Source organism: Enoplosus armatus, chromosome 9 (genome assembly GCF_043641665.1).
Source record: "Enoplosus armatus isolate fEnoArm2 chromosome 9, fEnoArm2.hap1, whole genome shotgun sequence".
Lineage (NCBI taxonomy): Eukaryota > Metazoa > Chordata > Actinopteri > Centrarchiformes > Enoplosidae > Enoplosus > Enoplosus armatus.
The window spans coordinates 5,238,752-5,266,683 of record NC_092188.1 but is presented as its reverse complement, the minus strand read 5'-3'; the positions used below and the strand labels follow the sequence as shown (position 1 = coordinate 5,266,683).

The 27,932-nt window shown below is 43.0% G+C and overlaps 1 protein-coding gene across 2 annotated transcripts; it reads right to left on the bottom strand.

The window, feature by feature from the left end:
* Positions 1-1,910: 1,910 nt before the first annotated feature.
* On the bottom strand, positions 1,911-20,263 carry nr2f5 (nuclear receptor subfamily 2, group F, member 5). Of its 2 annotated transcripts, none has more exons than XM_070911587.1 (4): positions 19,876-20,263; positions 8,899-9,179; positions 7,304-7,550; positions 1,911-2,230 (listed from the first exon to the last, which is right to left on the bottom strand). In XM_070911587.1, exons 1-4 carry the CDS (start codon positions 20,261-20,263, stop codon positions 1,911-1,913), a joined length of 1,236 nt encoding a protein of 411 aa, XP_070767688.1. The 2 variants fall into 2 exon arrangements, with proteins under 2 accessions (XP_070767688.1, XP_070767689.1); XM_070911588.1 differs by having other exon boundaries at positions 19,897-20,263.
* Between the last annotated feature and the right edge of the window lie 7,669 nt (positions 20,264-27,932).

The window sequence follows — 27,932 nt, the reverse complement described above, 5'->3', positions numbered from 1 at the left end:
AATCCATATTTCCAAACAAAAGAAGAGAGGATAAAAACAAACTCATAGAAACTTTCTGTGAATTCATTTATCAACAGACAGCTTTCTAAGGTCCCAGATGGCTTTTTCAATACCAATACTTGATGTTGAGAACACAGTGCCATGTTGGAAATGTGAGACAGGTTGTCAAAACAAACTTACTTCCACCAAGGGGAAGAAAAAAAACAAAACAACTTAAAACAGTCCTAAGCTAAGTCACAGTCATAAGTCCAACTGGGATAATATTGTAACATAGACTGAGGTTTTCAGAGGTTAGTGATACTTTTCTACGGTATCCGTACGATAAGCTCAAATGACATGAGTCGAGGGGGTTTTCCCTACATGACAATATCATCAGGAAGTGGAAAAGAACTTGCATGAGGTCTAAAGAATTAAAGTGTTGATGGTGTTGAAGCAGAAATGTCTGTTCTCGCAAGTTTTTTCTCGACATTGTCTATTGATGCATAAAAAGCTCTGCATTTTGCATCACTTTTCTAAGCCTTCATGTGCACATTAATCATTTTTACATCATGTGAGTTCATTTCCTCTCCTGACAGGACATAATACCTGTTATAACAGGTAACGAGAGATTATGGCACAGTCATAAGATAAATGCTCAGTGACAAAATCTTTGTTCTAAGGCAAGTACAGCTAGTTTTGTAAAATGCCCCCCTCCCCCCCAGTCCAATAGGTCCAATAATGACAATCATGACTAGAAAACAATGAGGATGGGTTGTGTCACTCCTGTGATAACAACATGAACAGTTTTAATGGGCCTTTTGAATAAGTAGAAAGGTAGATCGATCAAATGGCATAAGGGTAGCAAGAATCTACCAGTGCTGTGATTTTACAGGAGTGAATAAGTGTAGGTTCTGACTAGTTTACAATGCAAGTGCCTAAGCTTTTATTTGTATTATTTTTTTTTTTTTACAAACTCCTTCTCTCCCCCTGAGACCCAAAAAAACAAGAATATAGTCAAATTATAGACAAACCAAACATTAAATTTTCATCACCAACACTACCACAAAAATATCCAAACAATATGCATTTTTCAGCTTTGGCACAGGATGCTGATAAGTGTAAATTTTGCTGGGTTTGTATTTTTGCTCTTGTACTGATATTGGCATGTCTGTCTGTCTACCCACCCTTTGAACCTGAGCTTTTCCCACTGAACCCCAATATGCTATAGATGCCTATGAATCAACGATATACTGTACATATGGACACAATCATGAGTTTTCTCTCCATATAAACAGTGCCAATACAAATACACACACATTAAAACATGTCCTCTGCAAAAGTCCAAGACATTTTGGCATTTGTCTTTTTTTTTAATGGCTTCTGGCTTTAAAATTGGTAAATATACAGCGGGCCTTGTGCTCTTGGTTGTAGAGTCCCATTGGCAAAGCCCTTGCTCAGTATTCGCCATACTGGGATGCTTGTACACAGCCTGGGTAGATGTAGGCATAGAACCAACAATAAAGCAATTGTTTTGTCTTTTGCTGCCCCGGTTTTCCTGGGGTTTGAGACTGACATCTGAAGTGAGTCCAACAGACCTGCTGGTGAACTGCGCAATAACCCGTTCTACCAACCTGCCCATCTCATGCCACATCTCAAATGTAGACTGCACCATCGGTTGAGGGACTGCAACGGGCCACAGAGTCTCTGCAATGGCCATGGTGAATGATTGGCTGGCTTGTGTAACCGGGACGGTATCGGATGATATCGTCAGTCTGGGTTTTTGAGCGGAATGGTGAGGGAGATACTTCCTCTGGGAAAGCTGAGGAGTTGAACGCAGAGAATGAAGGGAAGGAAGGATGGATGGATGAGTAGTCAGATGGACGTTCAGCCTGAATTTTTCCGGCAGCTTCTCCTTCGTCTGTCTCTCCACCTCAGGGCCCGTTCTCGTTGTAGTGGAGAGAGATGGGCCGCTCGCGCTGCACGGTGGGCATGTAGGGCCAGTTGTAGCTGGAGCCCGACAGCAGCATGTCGCGGAGCAGCGTCTCGATGGGCGTCTTGCCAACCAGGCGAACGAAAAACAGCTGCTCGATGACCGGAGAGGAGACGATGCGCAGGGAGGGCAGGCGGAGGAGGAGGCGTCCAAAGCGGTTTGGCTGGCTGGGATACTGGTTCCTTACATACTCCTCCAGGGCGCATTGGGACTTCTCCTGGATGCTCTCCACGTGGGCAACATCTGACAGCCCCATAGCATCTAGAGGGAGGGAAGAGAATATAAAGATTTAGATCAAATAGATCAAATGTTATAGTGTCTGAAAAGACCCTGCAAGAGAGTAAACAGAGTCTACAAAATATGAGGAGACAAATTAATGCTTGAAGCAGACAACACAGCATGTCTGTCAAGAAGTTTGCCAGATTGGGTGATCATGGTGCCGTAAAGTTACAGTGATACGGAAGTTAGAGCATCTTTATCTTCTGTAATGTGTCCAAGTGAAACAGAATATGTTGGCTCTGTTTAGTTAGAGTGATTTGAATCATCAATTAGCAAATAGAGCACAATACGGAGCTGCAAATAACTATTCACCTTTACCCATGTTGTTAGGTCAGGAGTAGGAGCATTAGGGTCTTTCTTTTGGAAATGTAATTTTTTTTTTCCAGCTGAAATCCAAACACACACCTCCTACTAAGACATTGCTCCACCAGCTAACAGTCAAGTGGTTTTATGTGATGGGTGGGGTTAGCTAGTCACCGCAAATCACATTAGATTGGATACATTTATGTAACAACACCCATTTTATATTTTACAGGAAGAGAAAAGAGAGGGAGTGTGATGTACCCCAACCCTGAAGTGAAAACGGAAGTTAGAGAAGTGATAGCTTGGTGATCAGTCAGATGAAGCCCGAGACAGACTTGGGAACAATGTCAACAACCAAGGGTGACTGAGCGCATAAAAGATGTTGTCAAACTTGGCGAGAGACGGCAAAAGAAATCTGACATATTAATCTTTCCTTTGAAGGGTGGGTTGTCTTCCTCTATGACACACTGCACGGCACAAATGACTAATTGTCAGTCTGATGTTTACTTTTGTTCCCAACGACCTGGTAATAGGTTGATATTGTGTAATCTGATAACTGAGGCTTAGATTTAACTTAAAAATTCAATATCAGATATTTTGCAGACTCAAAGTGGCTGACTTGATACGGTACATGTACTTTAAATCTCATCTAGTTGATTGAGAGATAAATGAGAAAGATGACACAGAGGGGTAATAAAAGAGCTGACTGTAATTTTTTTTTGCCTTTCAAATTCCTCAAGCGAGAGAAGTCTTGCTCAAACTTGAGGAAATCGAGGATGTCACTGCAGAGATATGTATCTACTACACCCTGTTGCCTTAGTTCACAGCACGCTACAGCGTTCCCTTTCCTCCGCAACTGGAGGTCATGTTCTGCCACCCACCTCCTCACACCTCCCCTCCTGCCAACCCCCACCTTGGCAAGAGTCTCGCACAACCGAGAGAGTGTGTAACACTGTGCACGATACTTTTCGCACCCTCTGTATGCAGGGGAGAGCATGGGGGATTAAGCAAAGGAGGTCAGAGATGTGTGAACTCAAAACAAAGACACATCTTACTGTACTCTGCCACATACTGTACATTCAGCGGGAGTGCTCCCCGCTCTGCCCCCTGAATGAACCCTCATATGGAAGACAGGTTTTTTGATGAGGGCAATTTCTTCCCAAGCACTTTCTTTTAGTCTAAAAGCGATGGCCCGTACGTTTTAACCTGTCACCTTGCATCGTAGGTCCCCTTTGTCATCTCACACTTTGATCTGTCCCCTGTGTAAACCCTGCCCTGCTGGGCCTCAGTTCCTCACAACAACAAAAAATTAATTTACGTCATATCTTAATCGAGTGTGTCAACCCCTCCCCACCCCCAGCGGTCACTATTCTCATCATTCTGAGTGAATAATTGCTCCCACTTCGGCTGTATTTCCCTCCACTCGGGGGGGCAGATGGACTGTTTGGCCGCCATTTTGGGTCCTGCGTGACAAGGCAGTCACTGCCTGTTTGGGATTAGCAAAGCTGTCTGTGTGACTGAAACCACTTCGCGTGCCGAAGCGACAGCTCTGTGGGCGCCCTTCCACGCCAAGCGCCGTGTTCTTTTGTCTGATCCTTGGGCACACACCGGGTCAGTGGGGGTGAGGGATCAGGGTGGCAGCACTGAGATGCCCGTTCTCTGATGTGGCTTGATGGGACTGGGCTTCACAGGGGGAGCGGAGGGAGGGGACTCAGAGGGAGGTGAGAGACGATTGGTGTTTGTCGGAGCTTGTTAGCTCAGCCTACAAGGTCTGCAGGAGTCAAGTTTATTAACGGGTCTATCTAGTGTGTGCGTGTGTGCATGTCTGTCTCCATTAGATTCAAATATCTGTGTTAATATCTGCACGTTGGCAAGACGTGCAGTTTTTTTGTGATGTGTATACATGTGGGTACATCTGCCAGCATACAGGGAAGTCACATGGGATGCTCAGGGCTACAGGGGTTATGTAGGTCATGGCCAGGGCTGTGGCGAATCCTCCGTCTCACTGGATCCCACCATACATAATTCAACTCCCATGGTGGGGGCAGGGGTCCCGGGGCCTGGGCTGGGCTTGGGGTTGGGTTTGGGGAGCGCAGGAAGGAGGGGTGGATGACTGGTTTCAATAATAGATGGGATCATGAGGAAGAGATGGCTGATGAAAGCAAGGAAGATAAGGGAGAGGTGGATGCACAGCCACCCACATACATGGAGGGGAGACGCTATGTACACGCAGAGTGAATCTGACATGCCATGCAAGGGAGAAAAGAGGGAAATGTAATAAAAAACACGGACATAAGACATCTCAGCGTTGCCTTCTTCACCATCCGTTTCCCCCTGGGTCACAAAGCATGATCTCTCAGTGAAGTATCCCAGATGTGACAGTATTTTGGCTGGCACTGGAGCCCAGTGACTGTTGGGATAAACCTCAACAGGGTTTGTATATAAGCAGTATCAAAACAATGCCTCTCTCATGGGTTTTCTCAAGATGTAAAACCATTATATTTTGATTTAACCTCGTCTGCCGCTCAGTGGGGAGAACATTGTGCAACACGGTGAGGGTGTTAGGCTCAAGTCCTCTGTTTTTTCAAAGAGCTTCAGATGCAAACAGCCATAAATAGACAAATCTACACTAGCACAAAGGGATTTTCTTCTTCATTTAGTCCCACTGTACTGAGCCAAGAAAGCGGTTTAATTCACTTAAGAAATTACAATATAAGATTCCAGGCAATGTTTTAGCAGATTATGGCTGCTGGCTTCGTTGTTGTTAAGAGGTCGTAAACATATGGATTGGAGTGGCTATTTAAATTTCTTAAACTGTAAATGAAGAAATGATTTACTCATCAGTCTTTGCCACAAAATGTTGTGAACAATGTACTACAAGGAAGGAGCGCTCAAAGATAAATACAGAGGTAAAAGCTTACAGTTAACTCCAGCAAAAAAGGTGATTTACATGAGGTACAAGCAGCTACTCACGGGGTCAATAGAGGCCTTTTACAGTATGGGAGCGCGATCGAATTACAGTCAAATTCATGAAGGGCAGAGACCATGACTGACTAGTGGGAGGACTGTAGCAGCAGCATTTACATATGGAGCCAATGAGACAGTATCTGCTGCAGCATTCGAGGTCACGTCTCGGTCAGGCTCAGCGGAGGTGAAAAGGTTGTGGGTTAAGAGCAGTTGAAGTCAGCTTCATGTGCCTGTGAGCTGAAACTGGATTCCAACACAACAGAGAGGAGAAATGTTTCTTGGCACTGAGACCACCTGAGTACATTCTTATTCTACCGTTCAATCATCAAGTAATGCTCAAAATCTACAATCAGTCTCTTGGTCTGTGTGTCATACAGGTTTACATACCTTTCATAACAGACAAACATGAATGCTAGCAGGACCTCTTGGCTTATTTAGTAAACAATAATACTGATTAAACTAATTAACTAGCTGTTTTAGACATAAAAAATGTAACATTGCCGGCTTCATCTCTGTGTTAAATGGCTTTTTGTCATTTAGTCATATGTGTTATATAAATGTTCAATACGTTTTCTCACAGGCTGCATCACTGATGGATTTTAAAACTTATTTTGGCATCGAAGCCTTGATTAACGACCTGACAGCGGGAAACTTAAATTATATCTGATAGATATCTGAAGATTTCTGCTGCATATTTTATAAACAGCAGTGCTTATGCATAGAATCACATGAATGCTCACATGAATTCCTGTTTGATCACATGCTGTATGCAAAGCATTTTGCTGGATATTCATGCATGACCTGCACAGCAGATATTTTTATAGGCTGATCCAACATGAGAAGGATCTCCTCAACAACTTAAAATATATTAAAGTGAGATGATGATTGAGAGATACATTTATAACAGCGTTCTTTATAAGGCAGAACAAGACATGCATTTAATTTCTTCACCTTATGCTGCTGCAACCTTTACGTTAATCTGAAGCCATTCAATTCAGACTTGTATCGTGTTTAAAGTGTTACGGAAATGTCCGACCTAATGAGATTGCTGTAACGACATTCACATAAAAGTGAGGCAACACACTGACTGTAAGTTGTTTGTTTTATCAATTAGCTTTGAGCCTAATTCTTTTTTTAAGCTTGTATTAACAGCTGATGAGTCTCCTAGCAACAGCAAAGACTTTGCACGACATGACAACAGCAATATAAACCAATAATAAGAATAAACCAATTAACAGAAGGTTCCTGTGCCAACGGAAGTCAGTTTTATTCTACTATGAACTGTTACAAGAGTTTATTTCTATTTTTTGTAATGACCTTTTCCCCTGCAACATCAATTGCACCCTCAACCGTCTGAAAGGATTGCTCTTTTGGATAGATTTTTTTTGTTTTCTTAGAGAGCTTAGTCTGGGTCAGGAACCATTGCCAATGTGGGACTTCAAAGATATTGCGATATTAGGTTCTGATATTAAACTTGACTTATCTAACATGCAACCTGCAAATGTGTCAGTCCATAAGATGTTTACATGAGTAAAAAATGTGGCCATTGTCTCTCGACAGAGAAAAGTTTTACAACTCGGTCAGTTGGCTTTCATCTACATCCCAGCCAGTAATAGTAGATTTGACATTTTTGGGTCATGAATTTCTAATTGTTAAACTTTTGATTACTGCTACAACATCCTGTTTCAACGTTAAGTTAGAGACCTATGACACCATTGACATTTCGTGCAGCCTCCCTGTGACTCTCCACTGTTTACATGACACGCGTGCTTCATTAAAACTCACCTGACGTGAATAGCACGATGGACTTGAGGCAGGAATATTCAGCCGTGTCCACCTGCAGGGCCTTCAGCTTCTCCACCTGCTCTTGGAAGACGCGGATGTGGTCCATGAAGGCCACCACACGCTCTGCTGACATGGGCGATGCGTGCAGGCCTGCCGCTGCCAACAGAGGGGCCACATGAAGCGGCATGGAGCACTGGGCGGCGTTGAGGACGAAGAGCTCGCTCCATGACATGCGCAGCAGCGCCACCTAGGATACAGGTAGTTATAGAGCTGTTATTACAGGAAAGAAATTATTTTGGCTAAAATCTGATTAAAATCATATGTGGTCGACAGATCTGGACTGAGAGTTCCATTATAAGACAATTCTTGTTTTTTAATCATATATATGAAACTAATGGAGACAAGGAATTGTCTCCAAATACTAAAGGTGTGTTTACAGGGTTTGCACACCTCAAGTGCCTTCTAGTTACAATACAGCAGGCTTTCCACCTAGCTTTAACATGAGTCAAACTGTAAATCAATAGCAATGATTTACAGTTACACATACACATTAATTCTAATTGTAAAGATGCATTGAACATCCAATAATCCAAACCACCTTGAAGATAATCAGAATTTGGTCACATCAAAGAGTAAATACAAGCTACATACAGGACAGGAGCTTCATTCATATTTATCCACTGAAGGAAGAAGAAGAAAGCACATAAAGCTCACAGAGAGCGCCTAACTCTCAAAAACTGACTGTAATGATGAATCACTGTGACGAAACGTTTGTCAGTTTGAAAGGTCATAAAGATCACAAGAGGGTGTGACAAGCTGAGTTATGACAGGGAGAAGAGAAATATGCTTTTAATATGTAATATGGAAAAACAGTGATGTTAATATTACAATATGGGTTGGCAAAATAATGTAAAAACCTCATGGAAAATGAGTTTAACTCTGATGTGATCACAACTGAATGAGTTTAATGCCAATTAGCATTATTTGTCTTATTTAAGATAATTGTGCAATCTGCACTGTGATATACAGAATCAAGGCGCTCCAAAGTGCAAATTACAGATCATAGGTCAAAAAAACTGCTGAATTATTTAATGTTACAAGGGGAATGACTGTTTAAAAAATCATGATTTTTATGTATGAGGAACAGCAGTCACAAGTTGAAGCCATTCAAGATATGGTTATATATACATGACATGGCCTGCAATCAGCATGCAACCTAATATGATTCACCTTTGTTGCAGCGTTTACAATAATGGTTAATTACTACAACTCTTCTGAATCATAAAAGACACCAAAAGTGGGTTTGTAGATATATTTTGACATGTTGACATGATGTTAATGATATATTAATGATATGGTGCAGCTATCGCATGACATATTTGTGATGACTATGTCTGCCCAAGGTGCATGTGAATATTTATAGGTCAGGCGATTACTCCGTGCCAAGACTTTACAGCTGGTGTAAATCTACACGTCAGGTCTATCCATATCGAATGTCACGAGTGCCTGTTTCTGCTTTCAGTGAATAATAACAGAAGTTACCGCTGGTCTGATATTTTATTGTGATATAAATGTCATCAAAGTGGCCGACTCACCTGATCCATGAGCTGCAGATCAGGGAAGAAAGGGATGTTCTTGGCCCACTCGACAGCACTGAAGAGCAGCCTGGCCGCCAGCTCGCAGATGTTCTCAATGCCCATCAGGTTGTTTCCCTGCATGCACTGGGCCCCGTAGCGAGATGTGGGGTAGGGCTCAGCGCGCAGCAACAGAGAAATGAAGCCGGACAGGTAGGGCTGGCCGTTGTACGGGTCGGTGCCGTTGGTCAGGTACTGTCCTGGGCTGCTCTGGGAGTTCGATGTACGTCCTCGTTGTACAGCTGATGGAAAACAAGACAGATGAAGGTGAGAATTCAGAAATATAAATCAGAACTTTTAACAGATGCCTTCATCTGCCCAGCTTTTAACAGACAGTAAATATCTGTCATTGTTTCTACACTTTTATGGTTCAAGAGGCCTGCTATATATAATAGCATGTGATACACCTAAACCTGGTCCAAACGGTCTGCACAGCCTGCATGTAAAGTGAAGTGAAACCTGAAAGCCTGCAGGAGAGAACAGACGGGAGAGGAGACGAAGACAGAAAAGAAAGAGTGAAATTGGGCATGTCAAATGTGTCGGGTGGGGGGTTTGCAGAATGGGGTCAAAGGGGGCGAAAAGTGTGGAGACGGGAACATTTCTCTGACTCCTAAATATGTCAGCGCTCGTCTTTTCAGTGGAGCAGTGGAAAGTGGCCGGGGCCAAGGCCATTCTGTGCTGCTGTTGTGCATCAATGAGTAATGACAAGCAGCAGATGGTAAAGATATAACACTTCTTCACACCTACATATGTTATGCACCCACATATGCATACACACATGCACACACCACACATGAACACATACGGTAACATCTCTCCCCCCCCCCCCCCTCCTTTTACTGGCAAATGGCTCAGCCTGAGGCGAAAAGGGCATGCAGAGGCCAAGCTCTCGTACACACACACACAAATGCCCAACCCCCCCCCTGTGGAGCAATGATGATGCGGCGAGTGCTCAAAGGCCCATTTGGAAAACACCTGTTCAGTCATCCCCACTGTCTGACTAATAACTCCATCTACTGTTACACAGAGAGAGAGAGGAGAGGGAGGCAATGGAAATGTAAAGGAGGGGGCCACATGTGAGGGGAAAAATTAGGTAAAAGGGTGAAATGGTGAGATAAGGTAGAGAGGAAGAGAGTGAGAGGTGATAAGTTGAGAGAAATTGAGGCCAGAGAGAGGGGAAAGAGAGAAAAGGTGTGGAGTTCAATATGTTTGAATATAGCCTGAGATGAGGTTCCAGAAAGCGAGCGGTGGTTTACATAAAGAGACAGGTGGAGGCAGGGTGGGGTGGGGGGGGGGTGAAAGAAAAGGAAGGAGGGGTTTGGAAAATGCTTTTCAACTCTGCATCACCTGTCACCTCACACACAGCAGCTGTGTCAATTGAACGCACCGTGGCACGCCTGAAAAACGAGAGGTCAAATCACTCAAGAGCGTTATAAAAATGCCTTTAATTCTAGACTGTCCTCTGAGCAGGAAAAAAAATACCTCTGCACAAAAGGTGTTGACCTCAAACTACTAGTTTTCCCTGTGAACTTGTGTCAACCCGTGTTCCCGGAAAAGAATGTGGTCTCCTTTGGCAAACAGCACAGTCTCGCTGGGCTGACCTACGAAGAGGTGCTGCCTGTCGCAAAGACGTTGCACATTGGGACATTCCTTGTCACTCGCACTCCGGCAGCTCTTGTCTTGCTTTGCAATGGACGGCTGTCAGATTAGACACACGTGTCTGTCTCTGCAGGATTTCACAAACCAAAAAAAACAAAACTAGTCACTCTGAGGTGCTTTGAGTGTGAAGTGAAAGACGGCTGAATAATGCAGTAATGCAGGTTTGTGAAAGACTCAACAAGTCCTCCAAACTAAACAGGAAAGTATGATGTTTGCTAGTGCCCTCTAGAACGACACCTCCATCAGCAGGACGAGGAAATCATTTGTCTGTCTCTTCCAAAACTGGTTAATAGGCACAGACACACTTTGGTTAGGGTTGAAATAAGTACTGAGTTAAGGTTAGGGAACCTTTGTAGGTGTGGTTAAAGTTACGGGACAATCGTGGTCGTGGTTAAAAGAAACCTTGACTGTCAGTAGTTAACAGGAAACAAACAGCTGTCTCTGTCTGACGTTTCATCAGGAGGAGTCCCTGACCTCCTTCCTACGTGGATTTTGCCGCTCTATAATAACGTCACCCGATTTAACCCTTGCTCACGACGGTCATAATTTCAGCAGCCGCTGGAGGGCTTTGTCGCTTGAACGTGAGTCATTTTGGGGCACTTGCTGAAAGGACTGAATCTGTCTTTTTCCTTGGGAGGATTGTCTCGAAAGGCTCTTTCCTGGCTGTCCATATCTAAGCACTTCCGTAACCTAAAACTGTCACTCTGCCCTTGTTATTGTGTTACATCTAAAAAAAATCTGTTCTACACCGGTGAGCAACCTGGTTTCCACTTCTTTTGGGCTTCTCACTAATGTATTGAACACCTTGTCGCTGATTTTCATGGGGAATTCATCAAGTTCTTCAAAATTCAATGACAAATTCCATGACCTGTTGGGACCCGGCTGCTTCTCATGTCTCTGATATGTGAATGCACAGCTATTAATGTGCTCTCATATTGATTGGTGGTTAATCCTGCAGATGCTGGCGAATCTACTTGATCCACTTGACTTTTCAAAAGCCTCATTGTGGGGGTCACTCGTGGCTGAGAGGCAGAGCACTTGAGTACTTCTGACGGAGACACATCACTCTCTGTTTTTCCTCGCCTACAGCTGGATGGCGAGATAGAGGAACAGAGAGAGAGAGAGAGGAAAGAGGAAAGAGGAAAAGGAGAGAGTGGTGATTATGGAAAGGTCCAAAGGAATAGAGAGAAAGACAGACAAGTGTAGAGACAGAGAGATGTAGTATCTTGACATAGAGGAGGGCAGCAAGAGAGCGAGGGAGACAGAAATGACATTAGAGAAAAACAGATGCCTGAGGATAAGAGAAAAAAGGAAACCAGGGTCAGAGAGAGAGAGATAGAGAATGACGGGGGATGGGAGTATAAAGTCAGATTTGGGTGTCTGCCATTAACTGGCTCCTGCTCTTTAATTGGTGCACCGTGGCTTAGCTTAATGTAATTGACTGCGCTTATCATCTGACAGTAAGAGGAGAAAAAAAGCTAAAACAAAATGATATATCGAGTTATTCTTCTCTGCAAATGAGATATACAATTTAGGGCAGAAAAAGCACTAAAAAAGACCTACAAATCCCTAAAACCCCAAACACAACAGCATCCTGTGTAGGTAGGGCACAAAATGAGGGCACGAGAACGAGGGAGAGGAGGAAAGTGCATGCAAACAGAGGTACCATGGGACATTTCAGCTGCGACTTTCAAAATGCCACTTCAGCAAATGGCAGCTGGCAGAGTGCACAGTTCGCTGCCTGGCTGCCCTGGATTAGCCTCTAGGTCAGACTGTTAGTGGAATTACAGCAGCTAAATACAATTAAGGCCTATCAACATTTGGACTAAAAGGTCACGGTGCCGGGGCTCCACAGACGCATTATAGATTTGGCTCAGTCTGACAGTTGCGTTTAATAAGTAGCTTTTCCATTTGCCTCCATTGGTGAGCGAAAAATAAACATGTTACCCTGCATGAACCTGAGCCTGTCTCCATGTCGCTTCTAGCCACAGCTCAACTGATTGTGTGTGTTTGTGTGTATAACCATTAGAAAATTCTGCAATGCTACAATCAACAAAATATCCAAAAAACAAGTTTGTAAAGCTAAAAAAAGAAAAATCTCATTTGGAAGGTACAAGAGAGATATGATTTTGTACACTTCAGCGTGTGTGTGAATATATGTGTGTCACAGCAAGCCTATGTGAATATACATGGGTGTGATCCAGCTCAGAGGGCCGTGAGTGATGTGACACCAAGGTAATATCCCCGTGGCCCTCATATTTTGGCCCTGAACTTTGACCTGCAGGTCAGTTGCTTTGCAGCAGGCCAACGCTCCCAAAGAGAGTCTGATAGGAGCAGAGAGGAGCTAATGTGTAAACCAGGAGAGAGTGAGATAAAGAGATTGGCAAACAGTGTGATGTTACTGAACAGAAAAAGCAAGGAAATATTTATCGTTTGGATGCCAACTTTGGTGCTGAGCTCATGTTGCTGGTAAGCTTTCACTACAGTTTTGTGATGCTGTTTTTTTAGCCACTGTGGTTACCTAACATTGCTTCAGGGGTCATCAGACTGTACAAAAACCACACGTTTTTACATCATACATACATCTAAGTTGTACTTATTTCTATGAAAATAGTTACAGTTACTACGGACTGAGTCCATGGTCCACAGTATTTGTCCCATTGTGTGCTACTGTGCAAGTGCAGGCTCTCATGCTGGACCATGAACTGTTTCTGTAGAATAAACAGAAACTTCTGCTGTTTATTCATTTCGTGCTGTCAGAAAAAAAAACCCATTAAGATTCTTAAGATATTAAACATCAACCCAACACTTCGAACACATTTCAAAAGGGTTCGATTAATTCTCACTGCTCTCGAAAAAGCTCTGCTCAGCACCAGACAGCAGAAAGACGCAGTTAGCAACTAGCTGGTGAACCCAGTGGAGCATTTAGCAGCTAAAGAGCCAGATAGTTCCCTCAGCTGGATGTGTAAATAAGCAACTGTTTGCTAACAAGTTCGCCATATCAACCTTTTAAGGAGATAATATGTCAGTGTTGTGTTTGCAGCTTGTTTCTGCTGCCCCCAAGTGGTCAAACAAAATCAGCTATTGAAGGTTTAAAGATACTGCTGCAATGTGTTGGTACTAGTTGCTATAATAAAGGTAAATGAATGCTGGTCTGTTTAAGTGTAGCATTAAATACATGTTTAATGGTACAGAAGGTGCTCCATAATGGCTGACTGGAACACTTTAAAGACATCTTAAGGCTGCTGGAACTTGAACTGAATCACACAGAAAGAGAGAAATAGAGCATAGAAAAATGGATATTTGTTCGTATAAAAGTGTTGCTCATTACAGCTTCACTACTCTCTTTCTTCACATCTACTGAGAAATTATTGAGAACAAGCCATCTGCACGCTGAAATAGGACTGACTCTGTCCCCGGTTGTGTGTCGAACATGAAAGAGCAGAGGTATGCAGCCAACGTGGGGGAGACAACAGAACGAGAGTGCAGAAAAACCGGAGGCAGCGCAGGAGCGGGAGGGAAAACAGTGACACAGACAGAGAGAGACAGAGACATGGAGGGCAGAGGGGCTTTGCGTGAGGAAGTTTGGTAGCTTTGCTGCGCGGATGCAGTTGCCTCTCTCTCTCTCTCTCTCTCTCTCTCTCTCTCAGACTTTGATGAGGCAGTTCCTGCATTAATTAGTAAACCAAATTCACCCTGTACTCAGTGACTCTGATTCACGCTATCTTTATTTACCACAAAGTGGGCCACAGCAGGACCAAGTAAGTTCGTGTCTTTTCTGTGAGTTTAGCCTTTGGTGGAGACATTTATGTATCAAGCTGTGCATACATGTGTTCCTTTAAATAGCTCTAAGCTGCCTGGCTTTATTTGTCGGTTTGTGTTATTATCATCATACAGTAAAAATACGGACTATAACTTGAATTACATATATATATATATATATATATAGTTTTTCAGTAAGATGAGCAATGCATTTAAAGGGTCACCCAAAACACATATTCCCACTTATCTCTTGTGGTATCTAGCCATGCAAATGTTTTTGGTGTCATTTTTTGAAGATGAGGATATCTTCCCCCCCCCCCCCACACACACACACACCCCACCCCTGCCAGTCATTCGTCTGTTACAGTTTTAGCTTCACATCATGCTATTTCAAAGCCTTTTCCACCTGACAAGACCAAATCCTGTAGTGAAGGAATCAATTCTCTGCACAAAAAAAGCAACATATTTTCACATGTACTCTCAGCGTTACTTAATCATACTTTCTGTTGTATTGGTGTGGCAGCACAGGTCTCAGCGGCGGGCCTCAAAACCTCAGCAAATAAAACTGTTATTGGTGCATTCTTTTTCCACCTACTACTGCCGTTACTACCACTACACTTCCACTCAGAGAGCATAGATAAGATCATCAACTACATGCCTGAAATATAAATGTGCACAGATTCCCCACAGTGCTGTATTAGAGAGCGTATGTGTGGCAGGCTGAAGGAGGAGCCTTGTTGGGGGTTAAATGTTCCTGACAGTCACTGACAAATTCTGTGCCTCTCTCTCTCCACTGTGTGTGTGTGTGTGTGTGTGTGTGTGTGTGTGTGTGTGTGTGTTATGACAAGTGACCCGAGTGACATGCAAAAACAGGTTGAGCTACTTAAGTCGCAAGCAAAACACTCCAGAGTCTATGTATGTTAGAGCGAATGACCGAATACACCTGAAAAGGTCACAATACGTTTAGTTTTTGTCGCATTAGTGATATTGTAGGATTTGCAGAGAATAACTTTATGTGCCTCCTCACCTTGATGTGTCCAAAAGCATTAAAAAACTAAGCATCATTCATCTATTCACCCACACGCCTTTATGTGATATTAACATTAGCCTTGGAGATAGCGTCATGGGCTCCAGTGTATCACTTTAATGGAGACTGGGGTTGGACTGAACCATATGTCAATGGGAGCCATTTTCCTCTGAGAGGCCTCTGATAATGACTTTGCCTACGAGGATGGTGACAGGGGTTAAGTATTTGAATTTGTCAATAGCTAAATTGCAGGGATAAGTAAAGGTTTTCGGAGCCAAAGGAGGCCGGACTGCGGTGTTTTGGTGTTAAATTGCGAGTATGGATTAGTCAATACAGGCTGTCTGTTAGACTTTAGTGCACTAGTGGGGTATTTACTCACTAGAGAGGCCCTGTCCGGTTCACACATTTACTTAAGCCTGTGTGTTATTAATGTTTTAGTTTTGGTTGACCTATATTTTCCGCTGCTGTTGGTATTGGACTTTGTTGTCAGAGTGCAATACGGGTCAGAGGAGGAAGGCAAGCTGAATGTAGGTAAACCAAACGCATGTTGAGACTGTTTACTGCCACGACACTCCACTATGTGCGTCTGCATGTGCTCATAGCTGCCCAGGTGTGTGATTCAAGACACACGCGCCAGACACGATGTTATTATCGTTGTGTATGCACGCATTCATCAGCGCAGTAAACTACCACGCGTGAGTTTGAGCTCTCGCTGAAGTCAGTAGCTCGTCCTTGTGGGCTGTTTCAAAAATTAAAACATTCACTCCAGTTCAAAAGGAGCTGTCAGGTTGATTCTCTTTGCCTCTCCGCTTCCCATTCAGCCTAGAAACTGCGCTGACAGAGAAACAAGCGGAGGTTGTGTGTAGCTGCGTGGTGAGACAATGACACTAACGCTGCCAAGGTTTTAGAGGTTTGACTCCCACTGAGGCCAGAACAGAAATGTTGGCTGTCATGGTGCTGAAAGGTGCTCTGGATAAAAAGTCTCCAACAAATGATATTATGTTCTACACAGCAGTCTGCAGAAAGAGGTCAAACGTCCCCTTTGGGAGAAAAAAAAAAAGAGAGAAAAAGAAACACTCACTTGAAAGCGAAGAAGTTCTAAATCTGACGCGGTCCGCTCATGAAACTTTTAGTATGTCTTCTCAGGCAGCTAAATATTAATTTAGTCTAAACAGAAAAGTCACGCAGCAGTGTTAGTGATATTAAACCATGCTGTAATTTTAATAACCGAAACAAAACTGTCTCTTGCTGGCTTTCCGTATGAGGAAATGCTGGAGCGACAGAAGATGCAAACTGATTTAATCACTAAACATAATGTTTTCGTGGCCTGACTGGTTTACACTTAATTTGTGAACAAAACCAGTCAACACTTCCATCAACCAGCACTTTCCCTCTGACTTAGTTTTTACTTTTTTAGATGTAGAGTACATTATGACCTATATGCTATAACGGAGTACATTTCAAAGTAAGTAAAAAAAGGGCTTCTAAATGATTAATAGCATGCCAAACTCTTTTAGCTCAACAAACTGCATTTTCACTTGTGAATCATCCGGATCTTCTGCTTTATTTAATTTGACAGTAGCTTTTTAACTAACTTTTGAATACTTCGAAAACAGAAATATCAAATGCATATTTCACCTGGACCGTAACATGACAATAAACATTGCGTCCCCTTGGCAACCTTAGGTGAACCTGTTGAATAATGTAGAGGAAGCATGACTTATGTAAGACCCGTTTGGTGGCTGTGTGCTTTAGCAGTGCTGCCACTTTTCAGTTGACACCCTCAATCTTTGAATTCTGGGATGCAGCGGTGGTTAATTTAGTGTACATGTTGCAATGAAACAGTGATGATGCCACGATTTGTTTCAAACATTCATGACTATTTATGTTTACACAATGTTACACATTCAAATATTTATTTGTTGTTATTTCTGCCTCATAAAACGATGGGAGTGATGATAATAATAATGCTCACTGCCTTTCTGAACCTCTAATTTAACATTATTTAACTATTTATGACAACAAATTCTGTTTTGTAATTATTTACTTTTCCAAATTGTCATAAAAGTTGCTGCATAAATAGCTGGACACGTTTTAACAACAATGATCGCTGATAAACAGAAGTCAGCCGGCAGAAAGAGGATTTAAGGACACCGTTTAATCCTGCTGACCTCAAATGCACCAACAGCTGAGCTCAGCCAATGGAAGTTGACCTGCTCCACATTTAAGCCTTTTGCGCCCAACTATAAACCAGCACTGCAAAGAAATGTCAACAGGCAACAAGTTTACATCGTATTTTTAGAGATAATTTACCCTCTTTTCAACTGAATTTATTTCAAAAATGTCCCTCCATTATCTGCAACGTGCAACGTTTAAGAACATTTTGGAATCTGAAAATAGATTGAATGAAGTTAAAGATGTTCCACTTATGTTAATAAAATAATAAAATCAAGGGGTTGAATGACTTGTTAAGATGAATAGTTTTTGCAGTGTATATTAGTCTTCACCCTGTGCAGCATCATAACGTTATCTCATCTGAACTCTAACTTCTTTTCACGCTATTCATTAGTGAACATGATGTAGCCTTCACGGCTGTAAGGTCGGCGCTGCAAGAAACGTCAGTTTTTAACAAAACATTCACTGACATACCTGAATGCCAGGAACGTTTTTTCGCTGGAAATGAAATGAATATTTAATTTTGCATACAAAACCACTTTTCAGGTGTTTCGTTGGGTATTAATTTATCTCCAAACTCCAACTGACAACTTATCGCCTGTTTGAACGTTAAAATGTTTAAGTTTCATTTTAAGTCTCATTACCAGACGGAATCAGATGGATATTTTTTGCAGGCGATTCCCTCGAGTTCATTCAGCCGAAGAGGAGCAGCACCGAGTCTGTGTGGCCTGAGGGTATTTTACATGAGGTAAGACTGTGTGTACAGTGCACACACACACACACACACACACACAGTCAAAGAGGCATAGCAGTGTACTATAGCGGGAACCCTTGAGGGATCATCTCGTCTCAGGCTCTAAGGAGGACGGGTATTTCCACCGTCTCTGTATTTACATTTTGGCTCAGGCAGAGAACAAAGGGCGGCGGGGTCGTTGTGGAGACTCTGTCTGTCCTTCAACATCCCCTGTCGGAGTGTCCTTGAGCAACACTGCTCACTGGGATGCTGCTGACCCTATTCTGTCCTCTGAGAGGGAAAATAAAAGGGCGAAGTGTGACATCTTCATTACACACTCACACTTTTTGAGGGTAACTCGGATATAAGTGGGTGAAACACACTTCTTTTTCCAATAACAACACAATTATAGCGTTATTGCCCATTCCGCACGTGTGTTAAGGTGTGTAATAGTTGTCAGTGTGCACGTTGCTGTTGGCATTTTCATTAATTTCCCAAAGATATTATACAGAAAATCAAATATATCCACAGGTGCACGCTGCCTTCTGATCCTAAAAACCGTCGCCTCTAAATCAGGAGGTTCTCTAAATGATATATAGACGGCTGGAGTCCAGTAATCCTTTCCAAAGTGCATAAACAAACACAAAAATGTAACCCATCAGTCACGCTGCCAACACAGCAGTTGAGAGAAAAGAGACTTTGGCTCCATTTGGTTCACATTTTAAAATATGCACCATCGCATCGCTCATGAATGGGTCGTCGCTGCTGAATGATAATTAATAAGGGAAGCTCTTCTTCACCAACACGTTTGCGCCGCTCCCCTTTGGCACCAACTGACCCGTTGTTAATGCAACACAATACAACAAATGTAGCGGCATCCTCTTATAGCGGCTCTGGGTGTCGGTGAGCAAACAGCATAATTAAAACAGGGGGGACAAAAGAGGGATTTCTCACAGAACAGAGCGCACCAGGGTGAATGGTTTAGATTTGGTAAATGAATGTGAAATAAGCATTGTGGTGCCGCAGGTGGTGACTGATTATTTGCCCATAACAACAGTGGCTGTGGTATAAGCTGTATAGAACATAGCCACTAGATCAACAGGCATCAAACGTGACGCATAATCTCCGCACAAAATCTCTCACTGGCACTTTGTTTTAGTTTGACATGTGAGATGACAAATTACAAAAGCTACAAGAGTGTCATGTTTAGTCTTCAATGCATTATTTTCTTACAGAAAGAGAAAAATCAATGTGGTGAAATGACTGTTTCCAATCCAAATCTGTTCATTCAATTTAAGTTTCTTAAATGTTTTCTTGTAACAAAGAGGATCATCTGCCCTTTTGCAAAGATATTGTTTCTAGAAAACCAATAAAATAAGTGAAACAGCACTGGAGACAAGAGCCCCAGCCAATGTGAAGAGTTTAAAAACAGTTCAATCTTTTACGGCTGAGCTGCAGACTTAATGGCCTGTTCAGATTGATATTGCACCGTGTATTTCACAACACTTTACGCACAGAAACACGTTTCGTAAATAAATATCTCTCAACTTCAACCTCACACTGACGTCGATCACACTGCTACAGATCACAGCTCTGGTCTTACCTTCTCTCCTCATGCCGACTTTGAGACACTTCTTCAGCCGGCAGTACTGACACTGGTTCCGGTGGTGCTGGTCGATGGGACAGTCTCGGTTCCCCCGGCAGGTGTACGAGAGGTTCCGCCTCACCGAGCGCTTAAAGAAGCTTTTGCATCCCTCGCAGGTGAACTGACCGTAATGCTTCCCACTGGACTTGTCCCCGCACACCATGCAGTCCACGTTGGGAATCTTGTCCCCCGAAAGTGCGTCGTTCCCCGGGGTGGAACCGTTGGGGGTTCCCGGTGCCCCGCCGGGATCCTGGCTGCATATCTGGAGCTGAGAGCCCGGATCTGCAGAAATGTTCTCTGACCACTGGTTTACTACCATTGCCATGCTATCCCCAAACACTTTGGTCTTTGTTTAAATCACAGAAGGAGAGATCAGACTGGGTGATACAGATCCGTCCTGACGTCTTGGGAGAAAGACCGAGGGAGGGCGCTTCCCACTTCCTCCAGAGGCCAATCTGAGCGTGTTTATTCAAATCTATATAACTGAGTTCTGTCTGTAAACATCTATCAAAGTTTACAGCAACAGCGAGGTATCATCATGATCGATGCATAAGCGCGTAGCCTACAACTCCCGGTGCTCCGCGCCGCGCAGCAATCCATAAACACGTTGTTCTTCAGAGTGCAACCTCTTGGAAAAGTCAGTCCAGTCAGTCAGCGTGGAGGCTGGACACATGCAGCGTTATCTTACTTCTTGTTTGCCTCTAGAATTTAACAGAGGGCGAACCACACGGGATACAGCAGACAGCAATGTTTCGCTTCTCAGCCGGTATCTCCTCGATTCTGCATCGGATGGATTCACTCAAGATAATTCAGCCTCTTGAGCTCGATTCAACACTGACCACATTTCATGTTATTCGGCGGAGGATTTAATTAGTCCCAGCAAGCGCTTGGAATCAGTATAAAGCGCAGTCCCGAGGAGCAGGCGATCCTTCCCCTTGTTCTTGCGAGCCGCGACGAGGTTTTGGATAGCGACGTCGGTATTTATTTACCCAACACACAGCCTCAATATCCTCCCCGGTCGTCCGTGTAGGAGAGATTAAACAGAGACAGTTTACGCGCAGGACACTCTCTGCCGCTCGCTTCGACCCTTCGACTGTCCGTCTCACCTCTGAGAGTCAAAGCTGCAGTTTGGGGAAAGTGTCACAAGCAGGCTGCCTCGTACGGCTGCCCCCCTGGCGGCGCCCCATATAAGGTCATAACTGCCAAATAAGGTCATATCCCCTCCCCTCAGCGGGAGAGGTAAAAAAAGAAGGGCCGGCCGTGATTGGCCCCAAACGTCTCTTAAAAAGTAAGGAGCGCTCTGATTGGACGGCTGTCGATTAGGAAGGGTTTGACTGACAGGAGCGGTTGTTGTGATACAAGAACTTTAAAGGGGGCTACATCAGTGTCCCATTGAAAGTAAAATGTCCAGGCACAATAAACCTGTTGTTAACATGTAATTAGAAATAAAATAAAAAAAAAGTTAAATAAGCTTTGAAAACGAGTCGTGTTGAACATCTGTGTTCTGTCGAGGAGCATAAACCTCTTGAACCAGTTTTTATATTTTCAATTGACTTCACATCTTTTTAATGTAAATCTTCATGATGAAGAGAATTTAAAGTCCCCCTCCACTCAAACACGTGTTTAGTTTTGAGTTAATTTAGAGGTTTGACCTTCGCTGTGCAGAGTGATGAAGACTGATGAAGCTGTTTTCATTAATCTCTGTACTCACCTTAAATCTCACGTGGATCTATGAGCAGGAGTTTGTGACATCAAAGCCAATTTGGGGGTTAATTGTGGTCCAATAAGCAAGTTACACAAGTGTGATGTGCAAACCTGAAGCCTCCTTAAACTGAGAATGGATTTTTCAGTGAAGTTGGAGACACCTTGTGTCTGTTAAACTTTTAATATGATCAATATTTGCATATTCATGGCTTCTGGATTTCTCAATGTGAGTTTTCAATGAGATAATTCACCCTTTTGGTGGAAAAACCATATCAGACACAGATTAGAGAGTGTTTTAATGTGTCTTAAAACATGTCTGGAGGGTCTGTAAGATTTGTATGTGTGACTCTGATCTGATTGGAGGGTATTTTTAAGGGTATTTTGATGACGTGAAATATAAATTAATGTTTTTTCTGAAAATATACTGTCTTGTTGTTTATTGTTTTGCCCTCTGATCATCGACTGAGGTCACAGTTTACTAACCGTTTTATCTACCACGCAGCACTGGCTTGTCATCAATCTTGGCTCAGCTGTCTGGTGCATGTAACCCCACTGATGTCTTCTAATAGACTGGTATCAACTAAATCCTATTTTACCCCACGTACAACTTTAAATACTGCAGCTTACACTGTCCCCAAAAAAACATGACTTAAAATCTTGCAGGATAATAAACGACATATATTTTGAAATATTCCAGAAAGGGCAGGCATCACGCGGGGAAACACCTCTCTCAGCTGCACGGTTAACAATAACAAAAGGTGCCAAACTTCTCACCGAGCCTTACAAACTCCCTAAATCGTTGACCAGTGGAGAAAGTGTTGATTCTGTCGGTTTGTTGTGTTATACAGCCTCTGCCAGCGCACAAAAGGCCACTGCGGTAATTAACAGTGGCAGTGTTGTTCCCTAATGGGGTTTTTTCCACGCCGAGAGCAGCGGGGACCTGATTATTTTCCCAGATAGGGTCTTGATTTGTCATGTGAAGGTAATTCCAACAGCACCGCTGCCAGGGGGGTCGAGTGTCCTACCGCCCCGTGCTGCATGGGACCGAGGTTTGAACAGTGATAATGTGTTTAGACACGCTCTCACACTTCCCCTCTCAATGACACGAATCTATTAAAAAATGGACTCCCAGACCAAATCTATCTATCTGTCTATCTATGAAGACTTTCCCGCTCCTAGTAACCAGTTTAAACTCCGTAATAAATAATACATATGCTTTCATTTTGATAAATGTCACGCGTGTACGCCTAAAAACTAATTTCATGACGCTTACTTTTGCCATTAAAGCGCACCGATACATTGGATAATAATAATAATGATACTACCATTACTACTACAACTAATAATAATAATAATAATAATAATAACAATACGTGGAAAAATAGGGGGAAAGTAAAGTAAAAGAAAAGTGAAACTGATCAATAAGCCATATTTCGGCTATATTTCTGAGCGCAGCTGAATACAAAACAACAGGAACTTACAGGATACTTACATAATCCTATCTATCTATAGACAAAAAAAAAACTTTGCTTCTCCCAAATGGAAAGAAAGCTCTAAAAAGACAAAACCTCACTTGGGGTCCTGAGTGCAGCGCCGGGCTCGCCGGAGGCCATGAGGTTGGCCCTGAGCTCGGCTTAATTGCTGTCACATGTAACCTTACCTGTCTCCCAATTAGCCCAGTGACTCGCTATTAGGAGATCCCATGAGCTGTAGGCCAGTGACCAAGGGCACCTCAGGGTTTGGGGCCTGATAATTAGAGTGTAATTCTATACAGCTGAGGCTTATGATGAATCTGACCAGGATTTCACTGGAAAAAAAAGGGGTTAATTAAATGAGGATCAACTTCAGGTTTAGTAATGTATGAGATGTCCACTGATTAATCCCTCAATGCCCACTGCTAACAAGGATGTGATCACTCTTCTGTTTTTAAGACATAACGTTTTTTCTTCTTTCACAACTCTCCACAAAAAGTGAAGCAAAAGTGAAATGTATGACTAAAAGATCTCTTTGGAGACTGTCATGTGTGTTGTTGGTTATTTTCAACATGATTAGCCTCCCGCTCATCGGACATTCAGGCCTGAACAAATATCTTACATTTCGTCCAAGTAGAGAGTTGTTAATGTTGAGAGATATTAGCTGAACTGAAAAGTGAGACAAAATCATTTTTAATACTATAGTAGCCTATAGCAATGTTTTCCTCACAGACTTCTGAATTAAAATATCACTTAACAAACAGGAAAAAAGAGCAAATATTTGTACAAAACACGCTGAATCTGCTTTGTTTTCAGACTCAGGAGCATCCCAGGGCTATTACTAAAGATACTGAGATTTGTTAGTGTGTTTTTACAGTAGACTAAGACAGTGACACACGAAATAAAAGTAGCGTCAATACATTTTCACACAGACGAGGGCTGTGGATTGTGCCCCCCTTCACTTCCATTACTGTATTAAGAGGGGATCTCTTCTTGGCCAAACACTGTAGACACGAAATAAAAGCCTATCCTTTGAGAAGTTTTGTCTTAAAATATACGTTTGAAGAAAAAGACACTGCTTGTTCAAATCTAAGATCATGACCTGGGTCAAACAGCACTTGCAGGTTTTGTTTCATCCTGGCTTACGAGGGTGTCCAAGGCCACACAGCACCGTAAAAATGTTCCAGGGAGTTCAAACTATGAGAGCAGACACAATGTATTTAACATCTTTTCTGTGACTGACTTAGCTGACGCACCTTGAATTGTCTAATCATAGTAAACTTTACCCTGTCGTACCTCAAAGTATGTTAAACAAATGCACAGAATAGTTGCTCAGTGATGGATGCCTGGACCAACTGGTGCAGGATGCTCTGACACACGAGGGTGTCAGGGTGGGGGCAAGGGGTGGTAAACATGGCCGCGCCGGATGGCCTAGGAAATGCAGAGGCCACCGGTTTTCTTATTAATTTATGGACGGCCTGACAACACCAGAGCCCACAATGCAACGCTCCGCTTCAGCCGTTGCTAAATATGATCCCATTGAGGAAAGGAGCCATCAAGTGACCAGGTATGTAACCCGAGCGTGTTCCTGAAATAGAAATTCAAAGCTGAGAATGAAATGCTTGTTAGGAGCTCTTACGTCTGCGGCCCGTGTCTTGCATGACCCGTGGACAGATACTATCTGGATGCTCTTGTGTTCACAGGAGGTTAATCGCTGATGCTCTGCTCTGGAAAGGCTCGCTGATGGACAGACAAGGAATCAGTAAATTGTAGTTGGGCGTGCGCTTGAGTGTGAGTACACCAAAAGGACGTCATGTGAAAAAGCGAATGGTGTGTAACCTACATTTTAGCATCTGAATCTCCGACAGAGACAGTGATGATGAACTTCGGGGGAACGTCCTGTTTTTTGTAAAACATGTTGATTTAAATTGTCATCATGCAGGATTGAACGGCCCCACATTTCCACACACACACAGCGCTGGTTTACACTGTGTGCTAATGTGCGAAGGTGTTTACTCTCTGCAGAGACACAGAGCTGATAGTTTCTGAAAGTCAGCGCTGTTTCCTTTGGCCGATTGGGGTTGATTAAGAGGTTAACTGCGGAGAGGCATGGCGTCTTTAAGGGAGATTTATCTGTTCCTGCTCTGACCCCTCGGGGGGTAGCTTCCCTCACCCCCAGTGTCCCCAGGATTTATTTAGTTATTTGTTTATCTGTTGGAAGAGGTCACCCTTTTCTCTGCACTACATCTCAGCCCTGTTTGTGCATCTCAAACCCATTTTTCATCTCGTTTCTTGTGGGATCATGGCGCTGGTTCCCTTTGCTGACTAAGCGAAGAGGACACGAGCGAAGGCCCCGCCGAGTCTCGTGACCTTTAACATTTGGCAGCGATGCACTCCCAAAATTGGTTATTTTCATTTAACACGTATTTTGCTATCTGTTCAACTTTGGCCCCTGTTCGGAGGAGTTATGGTGTTTTCCTAATTGCTTCCTGGCAGTTTTAATTCAGCTCCACTTTAATTTATGGCCTTTTATTTCCTATTTTTGCGTTATTTCTTTAAAGTGCGTGCGTATGTTACACAAAGGCAGTGAACTATAGCTTACAGTCCTGACAGATGAAACTTTAGTTCATCATTTCACACAGGAAAATGTATAACCTTCCCAGATCTTTTTTTATTAAAACATCATCAATACACATCACCAATTTATTATTGCAACCCAGCATCTTATGTTTATTTTCTTTTGCCGTTTAGATTCATCAGTGTCAGAACAATGTGAACAATTTCCGAGAAGGGAAATGTATTTATTTATTTACTTGCAGATCAGTTTTACTGTAAGAAATCCATCAGCTTGTCTTTCAAAAAACCCAAATGATTGTATTTGCAAACATTGGTTGTCAGACAACGTCTCAAAAAACCACCTTCAACCACGTAAAATCCTCAAGTGATTGCTAGTACTCACTATCTCTCAAAATGTCACACACATGCTTACTCAGCCGCACATACTCTCACACCTCTTGTGTAAGGGGGTTTGTCACTGTGAAGAGGCAGTGGGCCTTTTGCTGGGGTGAAGGGGAGGCAGGGTGGGGTGGTGGGGGCTATACAGGGAATGCTATGTGGCTTGCATGACCTGACATGTCTCTGAAGCTGGAGGGGGTCTCGACCTTTGACCCAGGGCTCCAAAACTAGGAAGATGAAAAAAGGGGATAGGGTGGGAGGGTTTCGCCTCTAAACAAGGGCTTCTGTTTCAACCACTCCAGGAATGTCAGTTCCATAAAAAGATGCCTACAGAGAGACAGAGAAAGAGGGAAAGAAAGAAAGAAGACAGAGAGGAAGAGGTACGGAGAGAGAGAAGAGATCCATCTATCTATCTATCTATCTATCTATCTATCTATCTATCTACTGTCTTGTTTGGTCAGTTGTGGTCAAGAGCCCTGATTATGAACTGTCAGGTGTTCAGACTGTGACCAATGCACTTAACCAAGCGACGTACTCTGCAGGCAGACTCTGATTCTCCACCCTTCCTCCACCTTCATAATGCAACGTTTACTGCCATTTCTACTCCAAACTGCGGTCATGCGATCAGGCAATAAATTAACCTCTGGACCCTGGCTGAAGGCTGAGCCCTTGTGACTCGCCGGTCGAGGCGGGCTGCAGCAGAACAGTGTTGACGCTGCACTGCAGGGGTTGAGTCAGGAGATAACCTTGTTTTTCACAATGTCTTCCTGGTCGTAGAGAGAAGTCTGGATGAATGCCCAACACAACCCAGAGAAAAGCCTGTAATCTGTTCCCCTGCGGAGAGAAGCTCGACATGGCGACTGCTGTGTATCTCAGAGAACTGGTGTCTTCGGACAGATGTCATCTTTGTGTGCGCCCAGGTTGTGATAAGGAGGCCAGTAAAAATTAGGCAACATGAGAGGTCAGTGCAGAGAGACTGGAGATAGCGAAGGCAGTTTTGATTTATCTCCAAGTGGCTCCTGAGTGGCTGAATGTTCCCCAGATCCGTCTGGGGTCGGCTACATCGAATGTGTTTGATCACAAAATTTAGATATCAGGGTGTGTTCTTGTTCACACGATTACTTGATTACTCAATTAGTCAATTCATTGAAAATGAATCGACAACAATTTTAATAACCAAATACTAATTAAGTTAAATATCAAGCAAAAAAGCCAAACATTCACTGTCACTTTTCTCTGTATTACATTAATGTTTTAAGTCATATAAGATGAAATTGTGTCCAGTAGGTTTTTTCCACAGTAAAGTTAATTACCTTGTTAAAAATTCTTAAAATCACATCTACTCTTTCACCCTCATTAAAAATCTTTGTATCTAATGCAAGTATTTTTTGTTTCAAAAGTTTAACTGTTTAACAGTTTAACACACGAGATGTCTCCTACTTCACAACAAAGACCATCCTCAGTGTGTGTGCCCCGGAGGCTTCAAGTTTCCACATCACGCTTGGACCACAATTAGTTTCCAAATACAAAATCCTGCTCGTACGTCCACGTCTTCAAACTCAGATTTAAGGTGAGAGCAGAGAAACTTTTCCCCCTTCAGCAGATGAAACAACCTTCTAGCGTCAAAACTCTGCACACTGAACGTCAAACATCCAAATTAAGTGACATTGAGAAAAAAACATTTTTTGATCAAAGGGAGACTTTGTGTGCAACTCTGCGTTTTGGATTTTTAGTTGGACAAAACAAGTAACCTAATCACCTTGGGCTCTTGGGCTCAATCTTCTCATATTTATCTAGTCAATTAGTCAGAAAAATAATAATTCATAATGAAAACCAATCAAAGTTGCAGCACCACTCTTCTGT